Source organism: Canis aureus, chromosome 29 (assembly GCF_053574225.1).
Source record: "Canis aureus isolate CA01 chromosome 29, VMU_Caureus_v.1.0, whole genome shotgun sequence".
Lineage (NCBI taxonomy): Eukaryota > Metazoa > Chordata > Mammalia > Carnivora > Canidae > Canis > Canis aureus.
The window spans coordinates 19,068,443-19,087,956 of record NC_135639.1 but is presented as its reverse complement, the minus strand read 5'-3'; the positions used below and the strand labels follow the sequence as shown (position 1 = coordinate 19,087,956).

General features: G+C 37.6%; 1 protein-coding gene across 4 annotated transcripts in view; it reads left to right on the top strand.

Moving 5' to 3' along the window:
• Positions 1-324: 324 nt before the first annotated feature.
• Positions 325-19,514, top strand: part of PDCD4 (programmed cell death 4) — a 28,439-nt gene continuing 9,249 nt past the window's right edge. Inside the window, exons 1-6 of one of the 4 annotated variants that reach the window (XM_077877646.1) lie at positions 325-477; positions 4,681-4,787; positions 10,951-11,253; positions 13,271-13,365; positions 14,821-14,934; positions 18,522-18,743. In XM_077877646.1, coding sequence (XP_077733772.1) covers positions 4,745-4,787; positions 10,951-11,253; positions 13,271-13,365; positions 14,821-14,934; positions 18,522-18,743 — 777 coding nt within the window. In that variant the 5' untranslated portion in view covers positions 325-477; positions 4,681-4,744. Of the gene's footprint in view, positions 478-1,307; positions 1,661-4,680; positions 4,788-10,950; positions 11,254-13,270; positions 13,366-14,820; positions 14,935-18,521; positions 18,744-19,514 lie in introns of those variants that run through there. The other 3 variants (XM_077877649.1, XM_077877648.1, XM_077877647.1) reach the window with 3 other exon arrangements.

Here is a 19,514-nt window from a genome sequence, read left to right as displayed (position 1 = left end):
CAGCAGCTGCAGAGATTCAGGGCTTGAGGAGCCTCTGGAAATGGAAGCGGGGACGCTCTGCAAGCCCAACATTTAGGCCGGATTGCTGACCGCCCTGCGAAGGGAATGGGTGAGCGGGCCTCGCCCCGGGGCACTGCCCTTTCGCCTACGCCTCCATCCCGCAGCGCCTCCCGCCCTCCCGCCGACCGGGAGCCCGACGCGCATGCGCCTCCCGGCGCCCCAGCCCGGCTTTCCACGTTTCACTTCCCTCCCTTTTCCTCCCCAGCGGCCGCTCCAGCGCCACGATTGGCCGGCGGGCCTCCTCGCTTCGGCCAATAGGCGCGGCCCTCTCGCCCCCGTGTTACTGGGTAGAACAAAACAAAAACAAACAGAGCGAGAGGGGGCAGAGGCGCTCGGAGGCGGCGGCGGAGGCTGAGCAGCGGGGTCTGGGCCGGCGGACGCGGACCCGGGCGAGCGGCGGCGGCGGCGGCCCGAGGGGTCAGTACCAGCGGGGCGGCCCGCGCGCCCGGAACGACTGCGCCCTCTCCCCAGCCTCGACCCTCCTCGGAGGCAGCCGCACGTTGGGCGGGGGCGGGGGCGGGGGGAGGCGCGGCCGGGTGGGCCGGGGTCCGGCCGCCTCCCCCGAGCCGGGCTAGCAGGGCCGCAGGAGCCCCGACGCCCCGACGCCCCGGGCAGCGGAGGGCGGGCCCCGGCCCCCGGCCCCCGTCCCGGCCCCCCGCTCCCTCCTCCCTCCCAGGCCGGGGCCCCGAGCGCCGCGGCGCGGGCCCGCCCCCTCCGGGACCCGCTCCCGGACCCGCTCCCGGACCCGCTCCGCGCTCGGCCGGGTGCGCGGGGCTCCAGCCAGCCTCGGGCCGCCCCTCGCCCCCGCGGACGCCGCGTTTTCATTTTCATTCTGAGAGGGGACGTTGGGAGGCGTGTTTGTGGCCTGCCCGGGTCCTGCGGGGAGGGTTCGCGCCCTCCCCGGGGCCCTCCCTCCCCGGAGCGGCCCCCGGCCCGGCGGCCCCAGCGCCTGGCCCGCGCTCCGGAGCCCAGGCCCCGGCGCTTCGGGGCGGGCCTGGACCCGGGGCCGCGGGGACCCGCTGCGGGGGGGCGGGGGGCGGGGGGCGGACGCGTGCGGACCTCGGGCGGAGGGTCGCTGCTTTAGTTGAAGTCAAACCGCCCAGAGACAACAAAGACGGGAAGAGAGGCCTCTTTCTGTGAAACGCAGGCCGTGGCTGCTGCAGTCGTCAATTTGGTGCTGCAGGGCCCGCCAGGAGGGGTCGTGACCCGCCCCCCCCCCTCCCCCCGGAGCTTCAGAACCTGTCTGCGGACCGGCCCGTGGCTCCCGCGCCCCTGCCCTTGGGAGAACTGGCTGTGCCACCGGCACCTGTGCAGCAGGCTCTGCAGTGATGAAAACCACCCCAAAAACGCAGCTTCGTGTGGAAGGAAGAGTCGCAGCTTATTTTTACTTGTATTTTTACCGATAAGTTTTAGAATTTTGGCCTTCTTACTAATGTGAGGTTTTTTTTTTAAGAAACCACCGTATACTTTTCTAAAAGGGGAGCACTGCATATGTGTTCCAAATTTGATGGTTCGTGTTTATGCCCTTAACCTTCCTTCATTATAGATTTCTTCAATTCCTTACCATCTCAGCTGGGATCTTTGAATTATATTTTGATTGGTGGGTTTTTTTTTTTTTTTTCTTTTTCTTGTAGTGATGAGAAAGGAAAAATAGTTGCTGGGAGTGCAAAAATAAATGACACTTTGGTATTTTCTGCGCTGCTTGCTTTTTGCATCATTATGGTTAAATACTTTTAGCTGATTTTATTTTAAGTTGCTAATTAGCTGTGATTGTAGCCCTGGAATGAATACAAATAATTTCCTGGTTTACATATGGCCTAAACTTGACTCCAGAACTGTCAGAGTGGTTTATGAAGTATATTTCAGGAAACAGATTTTGGGGGTGGGAGGGTGGGAAGGTGAGGCTCTGTCTTTTAGGAAATGTGATGGCATTTGAATGCTGATAGTGTGTTTCTGTAAAACACATTGAAGAAATGAAAACTGTTTAATGTTAGCCTTAATTTTGTCCAACTTCTAAAGCATACTTTTCTTGTTGAAAATTTTATTGTTTAGTTTTAAGGATATGGTGCTTAGAGGTTTTGCTTTTTGCTTTTGCTAAGTTTGGGGCCAAAAATCTAATGGATTGTTGAGTAAACTGGAAAAAAGCTCCACTACTTTGAAGAGAGGAGAAACATGCAATATATCTTTATTTTTCTCTAAATTCTTAAAATGTCTGTGTTGCTATCAAATGTGACTTAGTTCTTGATTGTGTTATCATTGCCTAAGGACACAGGGCTATTTATTTATTTATTTATTTATTGTTAGGATTACTTAATAAAAACATGTGCTAAGTTGTAGGTGATAGTTACACCTAATAATTTTCTTACCTGGTTGAATGGCTTTTGTGTAGTTGTTTAAAAAATATTTTTAGTGTTTGGAAAGTAGTATTGAAAGATTTGATGTAATAATAAGAGTCTATGTTTTAATAAGCTTCTGTCTGAAAAAGAATCTTCTTGTGGGATATTAAAATCTTGTATTGAACTTGTGTAAACAGTAATGGATTGAGAAGGTCTGGGTTCTGGTTCTTGGATTGAGCAGCTGTCTCTCTTTGGACAGGTCACCTGCCTTCTCTGAATTTGTTTAGTTGTGTGCAAGGTGAAGTAAATACCTTAAGGTTGCTCTGAGAGGTACATGAAATAATGCATGTAAAATTCTCTGAATTATAAGAGGCTTTATAAACATCAGTTATAATTTCATTTCCTTTATTAGCCAGGTTCTGTAGAAAGTATTCTCTCAAAAATTATACTTGCATCAAATATGAAAAAGACTTTTTAATGTAACTAGTTTAAAAAGCTCATATACACATCATAGGACATTTTTACTTTCCTGTATAACATGTAACTCATACTGAAATGAAACATGGCATTTTCAAACATGGAAAAGACTAAATGCTTAGGTTTGCAAGCTATTTTTGTTTATATATATATCTCTATATACATATCTTTTAAGGTTCATTTTTTCCCCCTAAATCCAGAGTTGGAAATTTATGATACTGAAAGTCGTTATATAGAATGACAGAAGTCTGTTTATTCTGAGTAGAATTAGAGCGATCTCACCATTTTCTTAACTTCTGAAGTGGTATGATAGTATGCTGGTAGCCTAAAGATTATGCCACATTAGGAAGTTGATCATTTTAGCATTAAGGTGTGTTTATTTTTGTTTTACAAAATAATACTCTTTTCTGGATTAAAGGACTATAAACTTTTAAAATGTTAAAATAGTATATATTAAGGGATTTAAAAGTCAGTTGAGGGGTGCCTGGCTGGCTTAGTCAGTGGAGCATGTGACTCTTGATTTCTTCAGTCATGAGTTCGAGCTCCACGGTGGAGGTAGAGTTTGCTTAAAAAAAAAGTCAGTTGAGTCCCCAGGAGGCATCATATGTTATTATTCTAAAATGACATCTATAACACTAGGTTATGTTATATTGGAAATATATGCTTTCTTGTAATTATTTTATTGGTCATTTCATTAATTTGTGCATTTAATATCTTGAAAGCACACAGCTAGTGAAATGTAATTATAAATGAATAGGAGGGTTTATATCTAACCTATATGACTTGAACGGATTGATGCTTAAGTACTATAAGCAACTTTAAAAAATAGTTACAGAGAGATTCTAAAATCATATTTGGTTATACCTTCTGGTATTAGTTTTCATGAAAACATTTTGATGGTCTTTTAAATAACATTAGATTTATATCACTAAGTTAAATAAAAGAACTGATTTCATCAAACCCTTCAGCATCAGTAATTTTTAAGCCATTTTGAAACTGAGATCTAAAATACTGAAAAGCTAATGCCATTCTATTTATTTCTTTTTTAAAGGCAAGGCTTTTTTGTTTTGAAAAAAAGGAGGTGCCTGGCTAAGTCAGGATTGTAAATTTGAGACCCATATTGGATGTAGAAGTTACTTAAAAATAAAATGTTTAAAAAAATTTAAAGATTTAAAAAATAATGTTTTTTCAGATTATGAAAATAATACTCTTATGAAAACACCATTTACAAAAATTTCTCCCAGACTTTAGTCTTGTAACTGTAATTATGGACACCTAAGTGATGAAATGACAGACCTATCCGCCTTCAGATATGTTGTAGTGTGAAAAATTTAACAGTCATGTGAAATGCTTGATTAAAACTGTTGCTTGCAAAAAAAAAAAAAAAAAAAAAACCCAAAAAACAAAACAAAAACTGTTGCTTGCATTTTATAATTGTTCTTATAGTTCATCTGTAGTGAGCTATCCAATATTACGTAAGATTAATTATGAGGCCTGGTAGCCCTAAAGAACTTGGGAGTATGTATATACTGCTTTAATTTGAAATAAACCCGTATAGTAAATACATCTTTTACTTCCAAGTTAAAGAGATGCTTTGGCACATTCAGAAATATGGGCGGATTTTTTGGACACATATACTTGTCAGGAAGATTGAAACCAAATGTTAATTGTGGTAAACTATTTTTCAAAGAGCTCTTTTTTGAAAAATGAAATTATGGTCTGATTTTTTTTACAGTGTGACTAAGTAAAATTCAATTTACATTAATTATGTCAGTTTGGACAACATTGAAACTTTTTTCTTTTTAAGGAAATAGATCCCAAGGGAAGACTTCCAATAGGAATTTAATCAGTGCAAGTAACATTAAAGAACGATGGATGTAGAAAATGAGCAGATACTGAATGTAAACCCTGCAGGTATGTAAGAATATTTTGAACCTTGACTATATTGTGAGCATATGTGAGGCCCTACAAAATTTTGAGAAAATACAGTATTAAAACCATCTTTACTTGAAAAAGGCATCTTAATCATGCTACAAGAATGCAAGTTATATTTTTGAGATTGTTTGTGATTCCTATTTTTATAGAAATTCTTCATGTGTTCTTAATTTTTCTGCCCATCCTTTCACATTCCATACCTTCTTATTCTCCACTATTTATAATAAACTATGTATGGTACATAGTGGAGAAGAATAGTGAACCTGTTCATTAATATTTTCAAATGAGCTAATGATTTCTACAATATAAATTACTACTGGTATCTTTGGTCTCTTTCCTAATAATTTATATATTACCGATGGTATTTTTCTTGATTTTCCATGATACTTCAATAGCACATTATCATAAAATTGGTTTTGTGGAATAGATGTTAATATTTATTTATTTATTTATTTATTTATTTATTTATTTATTTATTTATTTGATTTTATTTTTATTATTTATTCATGAGAGACAGAGGGAGAGAGAGAGGCAGAGACACAGGCAGAGGGAGAAACAGGCTCGTGCAGGAAGCCCGACATGGGACTCGATCCTGGGATCCCATGATCGCACCCTGGACTGAAGGCGCTAAACCGCTGAGCCACCCGGGCTGCCCTGTGGAATAGATGTTTAAATGTTGAGTAACTTCAGGCAACTTAAAATGTATTTCTAACTTTCAGAATAATCTTTGTAGAGTTAATTAGGATTTTGTAATATTCTGAATAGTAAGAGCTTTTCCTGTTGGTATATTTTAGATAATTCTTTGCTGTATAATTTTATTAGTATTGAAAAGATCTTCTTGTGATTTAAATATACTTACCATATTTCATTTTTTAATATTGTAGTAGTTTTATTTTTTTCAGTGACTCTAATTTAGTGTGTACAAATTATATAGTTTTCTTTGATCTGAACCGACACTTTGAAACGTCTTTGCCATTTTGTATTTACAAACCTGATTTAAAGTGTGGTAGGAGGGCACCTGGGTGGCTCAGCGGTTGAGTCATGATCCCGGGGTCCTGGGATCAATTCCCACATCGGGCTTCCCACGGGAAGCCTACTTTTCCCTCTGCCTATTGTCTCTGCCTCTCTCTGTGTGTCTCTCATGAATAAATTAATAAAATCTTTAAACATAGTTTTTAAAAAAAATGTGTGGTAGGAAATTATAGTTGAAAAAAATTACTGCAATAATTAATGATTATTTTGGTGCTGTTATAAACAATAGCTATATGAGTTCTTGTTTTTTAGGGTTATAAATGGGTATCATGTCCCTGCTTCACTGAAGTGGGGATGGTAAGAATATATTTGAAGAATGTATTTCACATATACATAATTACTGATTTTTTGCACTGCCCAGTACAATAGCTACTAGCCACATGTGGCTCTTGCACACTTGAAAAGTCACTTGTCTGAATTGAGATGTACTATAGGTACAAACACATTCTAGATCTTGAGACTTAGTATGAATGAAATACCTCATTAACTTTTTATATTAACTCTGTGTTCAGTCTGTAATAGATCTAGTTGATTAAATCAAATATATTAAAAATTGATTTTGCCTGTTTCTTTTTAATATGGATACTGGGAAATTTAAAATTACACATTTGGCCTGCATTATATTTCTGTGAGACAGCACGATTCTAAATTTTACATATTTTGCTTTCTGTATATAACAAGTTCTAGTTCTTTAACCCTGTTCTTGATGCCTCTGACCAGAACTGCCTTAATATAAAGGACTTGTAGTTCTTTAATACTTGAATGAGCCTAAGACAGATCTTTGCTACAAATTCCTCCTGTAGCAAATAGTCCAAATCAGACTAGCCTATTAACTTCAACTTTTACTTTGACCAGCTCTGTTACTTTGGGGAAGTAGATTATTTGCTCTGACCTTCAGTTTTCTCATATGTAAAACTGGGGTACAAATGCCCTCTCAATAGGTTTATTGTTAGGATTCAGTGACATCATAGTGTGTGTGTCATGTCCATAGCACATATTTTGTATGTAACTAATGAAAATGTGCTAATATTATTAATTATAATTATGCCAATCAATGGACCATTAATTGAAAATTTGATTGTTTGGTACTGTTATACTATAAGTTAGATTGATTACTACTGAGATACCAGAGAATTTAAAGATTTTTATTTATTCATGAGAGACAGAGACGTAGGCAGAGGGAGAAGCAGACTCCCAGCAAGGAGCCCCACATGGGACTTGATCTTGGGCCCTCTGGATCACACCCTGAACCGAAGGCAGGCGTTCAACTGCTGAGCCACCCAGGTGTTTCAGCCTACCCCCCTTTTTTCTTTTTCTTTTTCTTTTTTTTTTTAAGATTTTTGTTTATTTATGATACCAAAGAATTTAGAAGGGGAATTCGTACACAGTGGAAAACAATTTTGAAGTCACTGCTATTATGTACTCAGGTTTTTTATTTTTGCATTTTGGTTTTCTTAAAGTCAGATCAATAGTGGTTTATGGAAGCTAAAACTTAGGTAAATAAGGGGCACCTGGGTGGCTCAGTTGGTTAAGTGCAAATGACGCCTGACTTCAGCTCAGGTCATGATCTCCGGATTCTGGGATTGAGTCCCGCGCATTGGGCCCTGTGCTCAGTGGGGAGTCTGCTTGAGGATTTCTCTCTGTTTCCACACGCTCCACCACCACTCATATGTACACTTTCTCTATCTCAAATAAGTTAATCGTTAAAAAACCAGATAAATATGAGTAGCAAAATACAAAAGAGTAATTGATAGAAACATGGGTTAAAAATTATAAGATCTGTGGCGCCTGGGTGGCTCAGGTGGTTAAGCATCTGCCTTCGGCTCAGGTCATGATCCCAGGGTCCTGGGATCAAGCCTCGCATCAGCTCCCTGCTCAGAGGGGAGTCTGCTTCTCCTTCTCCCTCTGCCCATCCCCCCACCACCTTGTTCATGCTTGCTCTGTCACTCTCTCAAATAAATAAATAAAATCTTTAAAAAAAATTATAAGTTCTAACAGATAAAATATATCTAAATATATTCTGCTGCAGTCATACAAACATACTTGGAAGGATATTAAAATAGTTGAAATGGCAGCCCAGGTGGCTCAGCGGTTTAGCGCTGCCTTCAGCCCAGGGCATGATCCTGGGGACCTGGGATTGAGTCCCACGTCAGGCTCCCTGCATGGAGCCTGCTTCTCCCTCTGCCTGTGTCTCTGCCTCCACCTCTCTCCCCCTATCTCCCCCTTTCTCCCCCCCCCGCCTCCCCCTCCCTTCCCCTTCTCCCCCTCCCTCTCTGTATCTCTCATGAATAAATAAAATCTTAAAATAGTTGAAATGAAACTCAATTGTGGCCAATATGTTGAAATTGAATGCTTTAGTACTCCAAGTGACAGCTTAAAGCATTTCATTATAATTTAAGTCCTTTATCTTCTGGACGAGTTTGGTGGTTTGCTGTCATAGAATAATGAAAGCAGTATGTTACAGGTAAATATGTAATACTTTCATCACTTGCATGCTCTTGAAATTCCATCTAACTTGTCTCATCTCTGGTCTTTTTTGCTCCTTCCTCTTATTCTTCTTGTTTTCTCTTTTAATAATCACTCCCTTGTCCTGTCTCTTTAGCTGTCACTACTCTGCTCTACTCTAGTTCTGTATTTTTTACAGTTGCAGTCATCTGAGATTTAAATGTGGATTTGAATCCTGGCCACAGTCTTTTTTTAGATATGTAACTTCTCTGTGAAACATCTTCCATCTGTAAATTGAAGATAAACAGTTTTATTTTGGAGCTTCATGAAGATTATAGACCATATATGTAAAGTGCCTAGCATAGAACCTGGTATCTAGTAGTAACAAGGATGATGATAATGAAAAAAGAAGTTGCATTACGGCTACGACTACTACTGCTACTAGTAGTTGTAGTAGTTAATGATGATTGTGATGATGTCGCAAACTCACTCTCTAACTCTGACTTCCTGTCTTAGTCTAAAAACTTTTAAGATTTCATTTCATGCTTCTTTAGTCTGTTTAAAAGCTCTTTTTGATTTCATTGTAACTTTACCCCCAAATTGTTACCCTTGATTTTTTCAGTTAGTGAATGAATTTATTGCAAGATTTTCTTAGCTGCTTTTCTATTTTGTACTTTCTTTTTTTCCTAATCTGTATTCCTTTCTCAGACTAATCCCCCTATCACTATCTATGATATCAAATTTAAGCTCTGACTGTTTGAATGTGAGAGTGGTCAGCAGTTATTCAGATGATGTAAGCAGGGGCAAGATCATGAAGGATCTTAAGTTACAAAGTAATGAATTTAAGTTTTATTTTGACCTAGTAGAAATACCTTCAAAGGGTTTTCAGCGGGGGCCTGTTTTAGAAAATCAGTTTTCATGCAGTTTGAGAATGGTTTGAAGATTGAAGGCATAGAGACTATTTAGAAGACTAATGATGTAATTGGACTCTACTTAATTATGTTTTTTATTACCACAGTGTTTGTTCTTTTATACTTTCTGTCAAGAATTACAAATATTTTAACACGTCTATGTTTTTTATAGATTGATTTAAGAAATTTTAAGTTTCAACATATTATCTTAAGATGTGTTAAAGCCTATACACATAGACTTGACATAGTCTAATTACATTTAGAGATATGTAAGACCATTTGAGGGATTCAGCTCTGACTTGAGTTAGCCACAATGAACAGAACTCTGACTCAAGGGTAACTAATTCAGTAGCTTGTTGACATAGAAAGTTTTCAGGGCAAAGCCAAAGTCTTCATGCCATTGATCTCCATGGACATTTGAATTGATAGTATGAAGGATACTCTTATTAGTTGCTGAGGGTCCAGAGAAGTACAGGTAAAGGCATGGCTCCTCTTTTGAGGCTTATGACTTATTTGGAAAAGTAAGACTGCTACATAAATAGAAATAACAAAGTGTTTCCATGATTAGGTAAATGAATGGTGTGTGGGCATTAGTATTATTGTGGCTAGAATTGTTAGGAAAGTTTTTATGGAGGTAAAATAACTTGAGTATATCCTAAAGGATTTTGATAAGTGAAAAGAGCAGTGGGGATGACATTCTAAATGAGACCATTGGGGGATCCCTGGGTGGCTTAGCGGTTTGGCGCCTGCCTTTGGCCCAGGGCATGATCCTGGAGTCCTGGGATCGAGTCCCACATCGGGCTCCCTGCATGGAGCCTGCTTCTCCCTCTGCCTGTGTCTCTGCCTCTCTCTCCCCCTATGTCTATCATGAATAAATAAATAAAATCTTAAAAAAAAATAAATGAGACCATTGGAAACTCCAATTATGTTGCTGTTTTTCAGGGAATAATGTACAAATCTTACATAGGCTGGAAGATTTTCCGAGTATGATAAGTAATATAAGTCAAGCTTCTAGAAGTGAATTAGAGCTTTGAAAGCAAACTTTTTTTTTTTTTCAAGCTTTATTATTGAAAGCAGTGAATCCTCAACAATTCAGCTCAGTAATCATATGTGATCATTTATTTGCCAAATACCTTTCAGGCTCTTTGAATTAGTAATATTTCAACTGTCTGTAGTTAATCAGGCGATGTTTGGCACATTATTTAAATACTCTCAGCCTTAGTTTCCTTATCAGTATTAATGATCCTGTATGTAACAATTAGCTCTCAAACTTGTGGGTAAATGACAAAGCATCCAGCACAATGCCTGGTAAATGATAGTAGGCATTCTGTAAATATTTATCTTTCTTCTTTCAGGATTCTTAGTATTTTCTTACTATCTCCAATTACTTAACTCTCTTAGCTCACAAAAGTCTAAATATGGTTGTATATTAACATAGATGTTATTTTCTAAACATGTGAGATAACATGCTTTCATTAAACTCTGTTCATTAAAATTCACTGTCTTAGTTTACTTTCTATGATAATGTAACAAGCAGTCCTGTTTAGTTGTCATTTATTAGAGGGAATCATATGAAATTGCCAATATGTGAGTTACTGACCTAAAAAATAGTAATTTCATGTGCTTCAACTAATATAACTTGTAATGATAACTGGTATAACAGTGGATGATTAAAGTACTTATGTAGAAAAAGTACTTATGTAGAAAAAAAAAGTACTTATGTAGAATTTTCTTTTTTCATTTTCCTTTTTAAGATCCTGATAATTTAAGCGACTCTCTCTTTTCTGGTGATGAAGAAAATGCTGGGACTGAGGAAATAAAAAATGAGATCAATGGAAATTGGATTTCGGCATCCTCCATTAATGAAGCTAGAATTAATGCCAAGGCAAAAAGGCGCCTGAGGAAAAACTCATCCCGGGACTCTGGCAGAGGCGATTCAGTCAGTGATAATGGAAGCGAAGCCCTTAGAAGTGGAGTAACTGTACCAACCAGTCCAAAGGGAAGGTTGCTAGATAGGCGATCCAGATCTGGGAAAGGAAGAGGACTACCAAAGAAAGGTTGGTATATTCCATGTCTGAGGAAACAAATAGAAAACAGTATAGCTGGTTCTTTACATGATGGTTTCCTTGTTCCAGGAATGTAAGAAACTTAAACAATGATAATGCAAGATTTTATGATTTATGTATATTTTTACAAAGTAATCTGAAGACCATCCCACATTTTCCTTAAATTGAGTGATTTTTCGGAGGAGATTATTTTTTGGAACAGAACTTTATTATTTTCACAAAATACACATGGGTTTTTTTTGTACAGTTAGGAATTGTACATGTGTTCTCTAACTTGCTTGAAAGTAGGGTCAGAAATTCATCATACCTGGGGCACCTGGCTAGCTCAGTCAGTGGAGTATGTCACTCTTGATCTTGGGGTCATGAATTTGAGTCCCTCATTGCAGGTAGAGATTACTTAATAAACAAAAGTTTAAAAAATTGATCATACCTATTATCTAATGAATGTAATTATGTCCTTTTAAAGAATACATGATAAATATAAATTAGATAAATATAAATTAGATTGGTAATAACTGAAACAGAATTTTAATGATTTCGTAGATCCAAGTTCCAAGTTTGTTCGTTCTTTTCTTACTATCCATCCTTTCATTCATTCAATGTAATTTATTACAAGATTTTATTTTTTAAGTAATCTTTATTACCTAACATGGGGCTTGAACCTGTAACTCCAAGGTCAAGAAGAGTTGCATGCTCTACCAAGTGAGCCAGCCAGGTTGTAGTATCTTTTGGAAACTATAGTAGACTGGTCTATTTCACTGCCATGTCTAGTGCCTGGAGTAGTGATGAGCAGTTGTAGATACTTAAGTATTTGTTGATGAGGGATGTTAGCTTTGGTCTGTGGTAGGATTTTGATACAATTTGGGGATTTCACAGCTTCTGAATGGTGTGAACTTCAATTTATAGCCTAGGATTCATGTAAAATGTTTTTGTGATTGGTCAAAAACTTTTACTCTTGCTGAATGACTCTACAACCATTGGTTGGATCAGAATGAATCCTAGTAATCAGATTCTGTTTTGCTCTAGTCTTGGTATAACTACAACCTCAAAGAAATTGGTGATACTGGAAAGTTCTTAAAAAATTATACAATCTATTAAGCGTTATAAAAATACTTCAATAAGTTTTTGTAGACAAACCACCTTGAAAATTGGAATTGTTAAACTTCAGCTGGTCAGTTTGTATATAGAAGGACAGAGAAAGGGCAACTCAGGTGGCTCAACAGCTTGGTGCTGCCTTCAGCCCAGGGTGTGATCCTGGGGACCCGGGGATCAAGTCCCATGTCAGGCTCCCTGCATGGAGCCTGCTTCTCCCTCTGCCTCTCTCTCTCTGTCTCTGTCTCTCTCATGAATAAATAAATAAAATCTTAAAAAAAAAAGTACAGAGAAAATGATCAGTGCAGTTAATGCTTAAATAGCTTAGTTATTCATAACATTGCTAGTTGTCAAGGGTAGTTAATATGTATTATTACATTTAAAAAGTATTTAACATTGAAAAAACAAAAAAAAAAAACAAAAACAAAAAAACCCAAAACATTGAAAAAACAGAGTGGAAACTGTGCTTTGTCAAATAATTTCTCCTTTATTGAGTTTTCTATGCCACCTCTTATTGGCCCAACGTATTTCTTTTTGTTTTGGTCTTATGAAATGTCAAATAAAATTTAGAGTTCAGCTATATCATCACATCCCGTGGGGTCCCTGATAATAGTTATTTTTCTGATTTTTGTTTTGTTTTTGCTTTCATTTTAAAGCATCTGCCTTTTTAGTTTTAACTGTAAGCTATTTCAACTCAATGTTTTAGAAATATGTTATATTTAATAATTACTGAAAAAGCAGGGATTAGAGAAAAAAGAGGTTTAAAGTATAACTCAACTGGAAAAAACTGGAACAGAAATTACAGTTTTTAAACTATTATTTAATATCTGAATATCTAGAATTATTTCAGATTTCAATAAAAATTTATGAACTATGAAGTTTTGGTCTTTTCTTTCTCATTTCTAAACTTTTTCAGGTGGTGCAGGAGGCAAAGGTGTATGGGGTACACCCGGACAGGTGTATGATGTGGAAGAGGTGGATGTGAAAGATCCTAACTATGATGATGACCAGGTATCCATGTCTTTTTTTTTTTTTAATCTGTGTTTAAAATACAATTTTTTTTACTTTAGGTCTGTAGTTTACTCATACATTTGTCAAATCATACATTCTGTATCTGTACTTGGTGCCTGTCACATTATGTATATATGATTTATAGTGTGTGTGTATATATGTGTATACACATACATTAGTGTATCTAAATCATACATACACTCAGTACTTTCAGAGTTTTAGGTAAATTTTGGATTAGGAAACCAAATTAACTGATATATGCGTAATTTTCACTTCATTTCTGAAGTCAAAAGTAGGTCTTTACCGATTCATGTAGGATTATTGGATTGACTTTTTTTAAAAAAGATTTTATTAATTTTGGTGGGAGCTGGAGTGGGGGGAGAATGGGTATGAGTGGGGGGAGGGACAGAGGGAGAAGCACATTCTCTGTTGAGCAGGGAGCCTGATCAAGGTTCAGTCCCAGGCCCCTGGGGTCATGGCCAAAGCTGACCAGACATTTAACCAACTGAACCACCCAGGTGCCCCAAGTTGACTGTTTTTCGATAAATTCTGTTGAGGTAATACAACAGAGTTTCTTTGGTAATGATAACTGGGAAGAATGTATATTCTTTTGAACATCATAAGATTTATAGATATGAGGTTCCTTTTAAAATATTACTGTTTAGGATGGTAACTCTGTGGTAAATTTTATTTTGGGATTATCTTTTTTCTACTATCTTTTTTTCAGTGTTGAGAATGTAAATTTTGTTTTTCTTCCTTATGCTGTACCTTTTATTCCCATAACTTGCTCCTTCCATAGCTGGAGGCCCCTCCCCTCTGGCAACTGTCAGTTTGTTCTCTGGGTTTACAAGTCTGATTCTTTTTTTGTTTACTTGCTTTTGATTCCACATACGAGTGAAATCATATGGTATTTGTCTTAGCCTTATTTCACTTAGCTTATTTCACTTAGATCCAAGAGGGTGTAAATTTTTAACAGATTTTATAATGAACATATATATTTTTAATGGAAAATTTCTAACTTAGACAATAAGTAGAATAGTATAACGAAAATGCTTGTACTCATCTCCCAGCTTTACCAACTTCAATAATTAATAACTCATGGTTAATCTTGTTTTATCCTGTACCTCCATATATTTTTCCTCTTGTATCCCCCTGCATGCATTCCGCACCCCAGGCTCTGGATTATTTTGAAACAAATCCCAGACATCATGACATCTGTTTTGAAGTACTGTCTTTGCATGAGAATAACACAAGGTGATGAGAATTACAGACCGGAAATTATATTGTTTTTATTCCATATTGTTTGTATAACTATTTTAGCTAATTGTTGAACATGGAAATATTTCTAAGAGAACATGAAAAAATGTAGGACTCAAATACCATAGAATCTTTGCTAAATATTCTAATATTGTCTGAATCGTTACGTCCATTAATTTATAACTCTTTCCCTCCCAGGAGAACTGTGTTTATGAAACTGTAGTTTTGCCTTTGGATGAAACAGCATTTGAGAAGACTTTAACACCAATCATACAGGAATATTTTGAGCATGGAGATACTAATGAAGTTGCGGTAGGTTTAAAATTGGAAGTATGATTTATTTAATATAGTAAAGAAAACACTGTTAAAAGAAAAACATCATATCCAAAATGATCTTGAATCACAAAATAAGTATTTTTTTTAAAGGTTTCATTTATTCATGAGAGACACAGAGAGTAGCAGAGACACAGGCAGAGGGAGAAGCAAGCTCCCTGCGGGGAGCCTGATGTGAGACTCGATCCCGGAACTCTGGAATCATGCCCTGATCTGAAGGCAGATGCTCAACCGCTGAGCCACCCAGGCGTCCCAAGTTTAAGCATTTTCTTTTGCATAAATGAATTTCTAAGAAGTGGAGTAAAATTTCTTTAATATAGATTAGCTCTTTCTTTTTTGGCATGTGATGAGGGCTATATGCCATTTTTTCCCCTGAAAAACAGCACAGTAATATTTTAACAATTATTGTAGTTATATATTTTTATAATTTATAGTGTATAAAATAATACTAATAATTTCTAGCATCTATAGACCTTCTTTTTTTTTTTTTTTTTTTTTTTTTTTTATCTATAGACCTTCTTAAACCTCTTTAAGGATCTCAGTTAAAAATGACTGATTTAGTTCTATTTTTTTTGACATTCATTTAAATGCTCAGGATTAAGATAAAATTTATCTTTGTAGTCTATCCAAAAGAAAGAGAACATAGATACAAAGATTTGAAAAAGAATATATGCAGAAACCAAGAGAAAAAGTGTATTTTTGAAACATAATTTGTAGGATGCCTGGGTGGCTCAGCAGTTGAGCGTCTGCCTTCGCCTCCGGAACTCCAGGATCAAGTCCCACATTGGACTTCCTGCAGGGAGCCTGCTTCTCCCTTTGCCTATGTCTCTGCTTCTCCCTGTGTCTCTCATGAATACATTAATAAAATCTTAAAAAAAAAAAAAAGAAACATAATTTGCACGGGAATATTTCCTGTTATGAATTGTTCATAAAGTATATCTAAAAAGGTAAAATAAAGCTACCTAACTAGGATTACAGACTTGAAGTACTAAAATGGCAACTTTTTTTTTTTTTAAGATTTTATTTATTTATTCATGAGAGTGACAGAGAGAGAGGCAGAGACATCATCGGTGGAGGGAGAAGCAGGCTCCCTGCAGGGAGCCTGATGTGGGACTCAATCCCAGGACCCCAGGATCATGCCCTGAGCCAAAGGCAGATGCTCAACCACTGAGCCACCCAGGCCTTCCCCCCTTTTTTTTCAAATTGCAATTCTTTGAAGGCTTTTATGATTTTTTTTTTTTAAATTTATTTATTTATGATCGACACAGAGAGAGAGGCAGAGACACAGGCTCCATGCAGGGAGCCAGACGTGGGACTTGATCCCAGGTCTCCAGGATCACCTGGAGGTGATCCCAGGTCTTGATCCTGGACTTGATCCCAGGTCTCCAGGATCACCTGGCGCCAAAGGCAGGCGCCAAACTGCTGTGCCATCCAGGGATCCCATGAAGGCTTTTATAATTTAGACTCTTATACTTCATACTGGGCTTTCTTAGTTTGTCTGATACCATGAGATCTGATATCCTTAGATTTGTAGGATTTGAACATGAATATTTGTTGGGTTTTTCAAAGATTTTATTTATTTGACAGAGAGAGAGCACAAGCAGGGGAGTAGCAGAGAGAGAGAGGGAGAAGCAGGCTCTCTACTGAGCAGGGAGCCTGACGTGTGGCTCAATCTCAGGACCCTGGGATCATGACCTGAGCAGAAGGCATATGCTTAACAGACTGAGCCACCCAGGCGCTCCTAAAACAAATATTCATTCAGTACATACCATGTGAAGGAATTTGTAATAGGTTTTTCTTGCCCTTCTGAAGCTTGGCCAAGTGAGGAGAAATGATATTATAAACAGATTATTAAAATAAAATGTAAAGCCCTCTGTTGTAGAGGTGGAGTTTAAGTATTATAGGGGCAGACCATTGAAATCCTATCTAGGGCAGCCCCAATGGCTCAGCAGTTGAGCATCTGCCTTTGGCCCAGGGCATGATCCTGGAGACCTGGGATCAAGTCCCACATCAGGCTCCCTGCATGGAGCCTGCTTCTCCCTCTGCCTGTGTCTCTGCCTCTCTCTCTCTCTCTCTCTCTCTCTCTCTCTCTCTGTCCCTCATGAATAAATAAATAAAAAATCTTAAAAAAAAATGAAATTCTATCTACCTAGCATAGGACTAGTGGTATACTATGTATACTTATTAACTGAGTAGTACTATAAGCGCAGTGTTATGGAAGCATAAAATTGAGATGATTCTGAGCTACATAAGAGTGATTAGAAGTTTGCCAGGGTAAGATGGTTGAAGAGTTTTCCAGAAAGGAGAAGTATCCTGTTTGTTTGTTTATTTTTTAAGATTTTATTTTTTTATTCATGAGAGACAGAGAAACAGATATAGGCAGAGGGAGAAGCAGGCTCCCTGTAGGAGCCTGATGTGGGACTCCATCCCAGGACATGGAGATCACACCCTGAGCGAAAGGTAGACACTCAACCACTGAGCTACCCAGGTGTTCTGAGAAGTATCATGTTTAAAGGCAGTGAGTCAGTGCAAGCACAGTTCAGGAGATGAAATTCAGTGGGAAGAAACTGTTAACAAGGACAGCATTAGGTGGCTGTGAAAATAGTTCTGGCACCCTTTTAGCTGTATAACATGGTTTAAATACTTTGATAGATCTATAAGTAAAAGGGAAGGTACTCTAAGTTACTCTGAGTAACTGAGTTACAAGTTAGCCTCTAGGGACATACTGCCTATATTCAACTTCCAACTTGGCCACTCCAGCTATATGTCCTTAGCAAATACTCAATTTTTCATTACTTTGGGTATGATGATACCTCCCTGAAAGGGTTGAGTCTTAAATAAGATAATAGAAACTAAAGTGGCTGTTACAATGCTTGATACATTATATACAGTAGTTAGTATTAGCAGCTATTATATTTTTAATAGGAAAATTTGACTTAATCCCAGCATTTAAAGAAATAACTTGACTTAAAAACAATGGTTTAAGATCTTCTTTTAAACTTATATGAACAGTATAAAGTAAACTTTAGTGGGAAGAGAAAACTTAGAGGAAAGGTAGACTATAAACAGCTTATGATAATATGAAATGAATCTTACCACAAATATTCATAGAAAAAATATTCCTAGAAATTAGGAACACCTGACTGGCTCAGTTGGAAGAGTATGTGACTCTTGATCTTGGGGTTGTGAGTTTGAGCCCCATATTGGTTTTGAGATTATTTAAATAAGAAAAATTTTTTAGAATTATAAGACACAGGGTTAATTAATTCCTAAAATCAAACTTATTAGCAGTATATAGCTTAATACTGTTTTAGGTATAATTCACATTCTTGAGTTCGGTGATGTTCAGATAGTTAAAGCTTGCCAAATGGATCAGCATTTAATTTATATGCATAGAAAGAAAGATGTATTTATCCTATTCTACAAAATTGACTGCTTTTCTGATTACTTCCAGAGGAAAAGGTAAGGATATATGGATAAAATCTTGAATTTTCAAAAATAAGATTATATTGAATTAAAAGCAATTGACATACTTTTTAGTTTTTTTTTTTTTCCTTTTTTAATAGGAAATGCTAAGAGATTTAAACCTTGGTGAAATGAAGAGTGGGGTACCAGTGTTGGCAGTGTCCTTGGCATTGGAGGGAAAGGCTAGTCATAGAGAAATGACATCTAAGCTGCTTTCTGACCTTTGTGGGACAGTAATGAGCACAAATGATGTAGAAAAATCATTTGACAAATTATTGAAAGATCTACCTGAACTGGCATTGGATACTCCTAGAGCACCACAGGTTTGTATGGCTCTTCTTTTTATTCATTCTCTTCCCCACTACACTTCCAATTATAGAAATAATTCATGTTCCTAGGAAATTTTAGTAGATAAAGAGGACAAAATGACCTGTATTTTTTACCACACAAAAATAGCCCTCTGACATTTTAGTGTATTTTTGTCTAGCTGTTTTTCTTTTCTTTTTCGTTTTCAAACACAGTTTTCATCATACTATAATTTTATATTTTGCTTTTCCACCCATGCTCTGTATAGTTTGTAGTTCATTGCTTTTGCTGTCTTTATATTCTCTATTATATGTGATTAAGCTATTGTATGAGCTAGGATTTCAAAAATATGTAGATTGTTCTAATTGAAGATTGAATTGGCTTGAGTGATGTTTACTATAAAAAGAATCATAAAAAAAAGAATCATAAATAAGTCTGTTCTCTTTTATAGCTTTGTGGGGAAATTAGAAAATTCATGATTTATGTTGCTGTTTAGATTCTGTCCTCAGAGCCTTATATTTTTATTAGATTTGATACATGCTGATACTATAATGTGACTTTCTGGTTTGACAATGAAAATATGTGAAATTGCTGCTATTGACCAAAGTTTTAAATCAAGGTAGGAGTTTAATTTAGGAATAGAGTTATAGGTCAGTTAATTCTGTTTCTGTTATACTGTTTCTGTTATACTTTCCTATGACTGATGGTAGTCTGTGTAAGGTATTGAGCTATGATTCAGGTATGGACTTTTTTTTGCTTTTTATAGCAATACTCATATTAAAAACCTG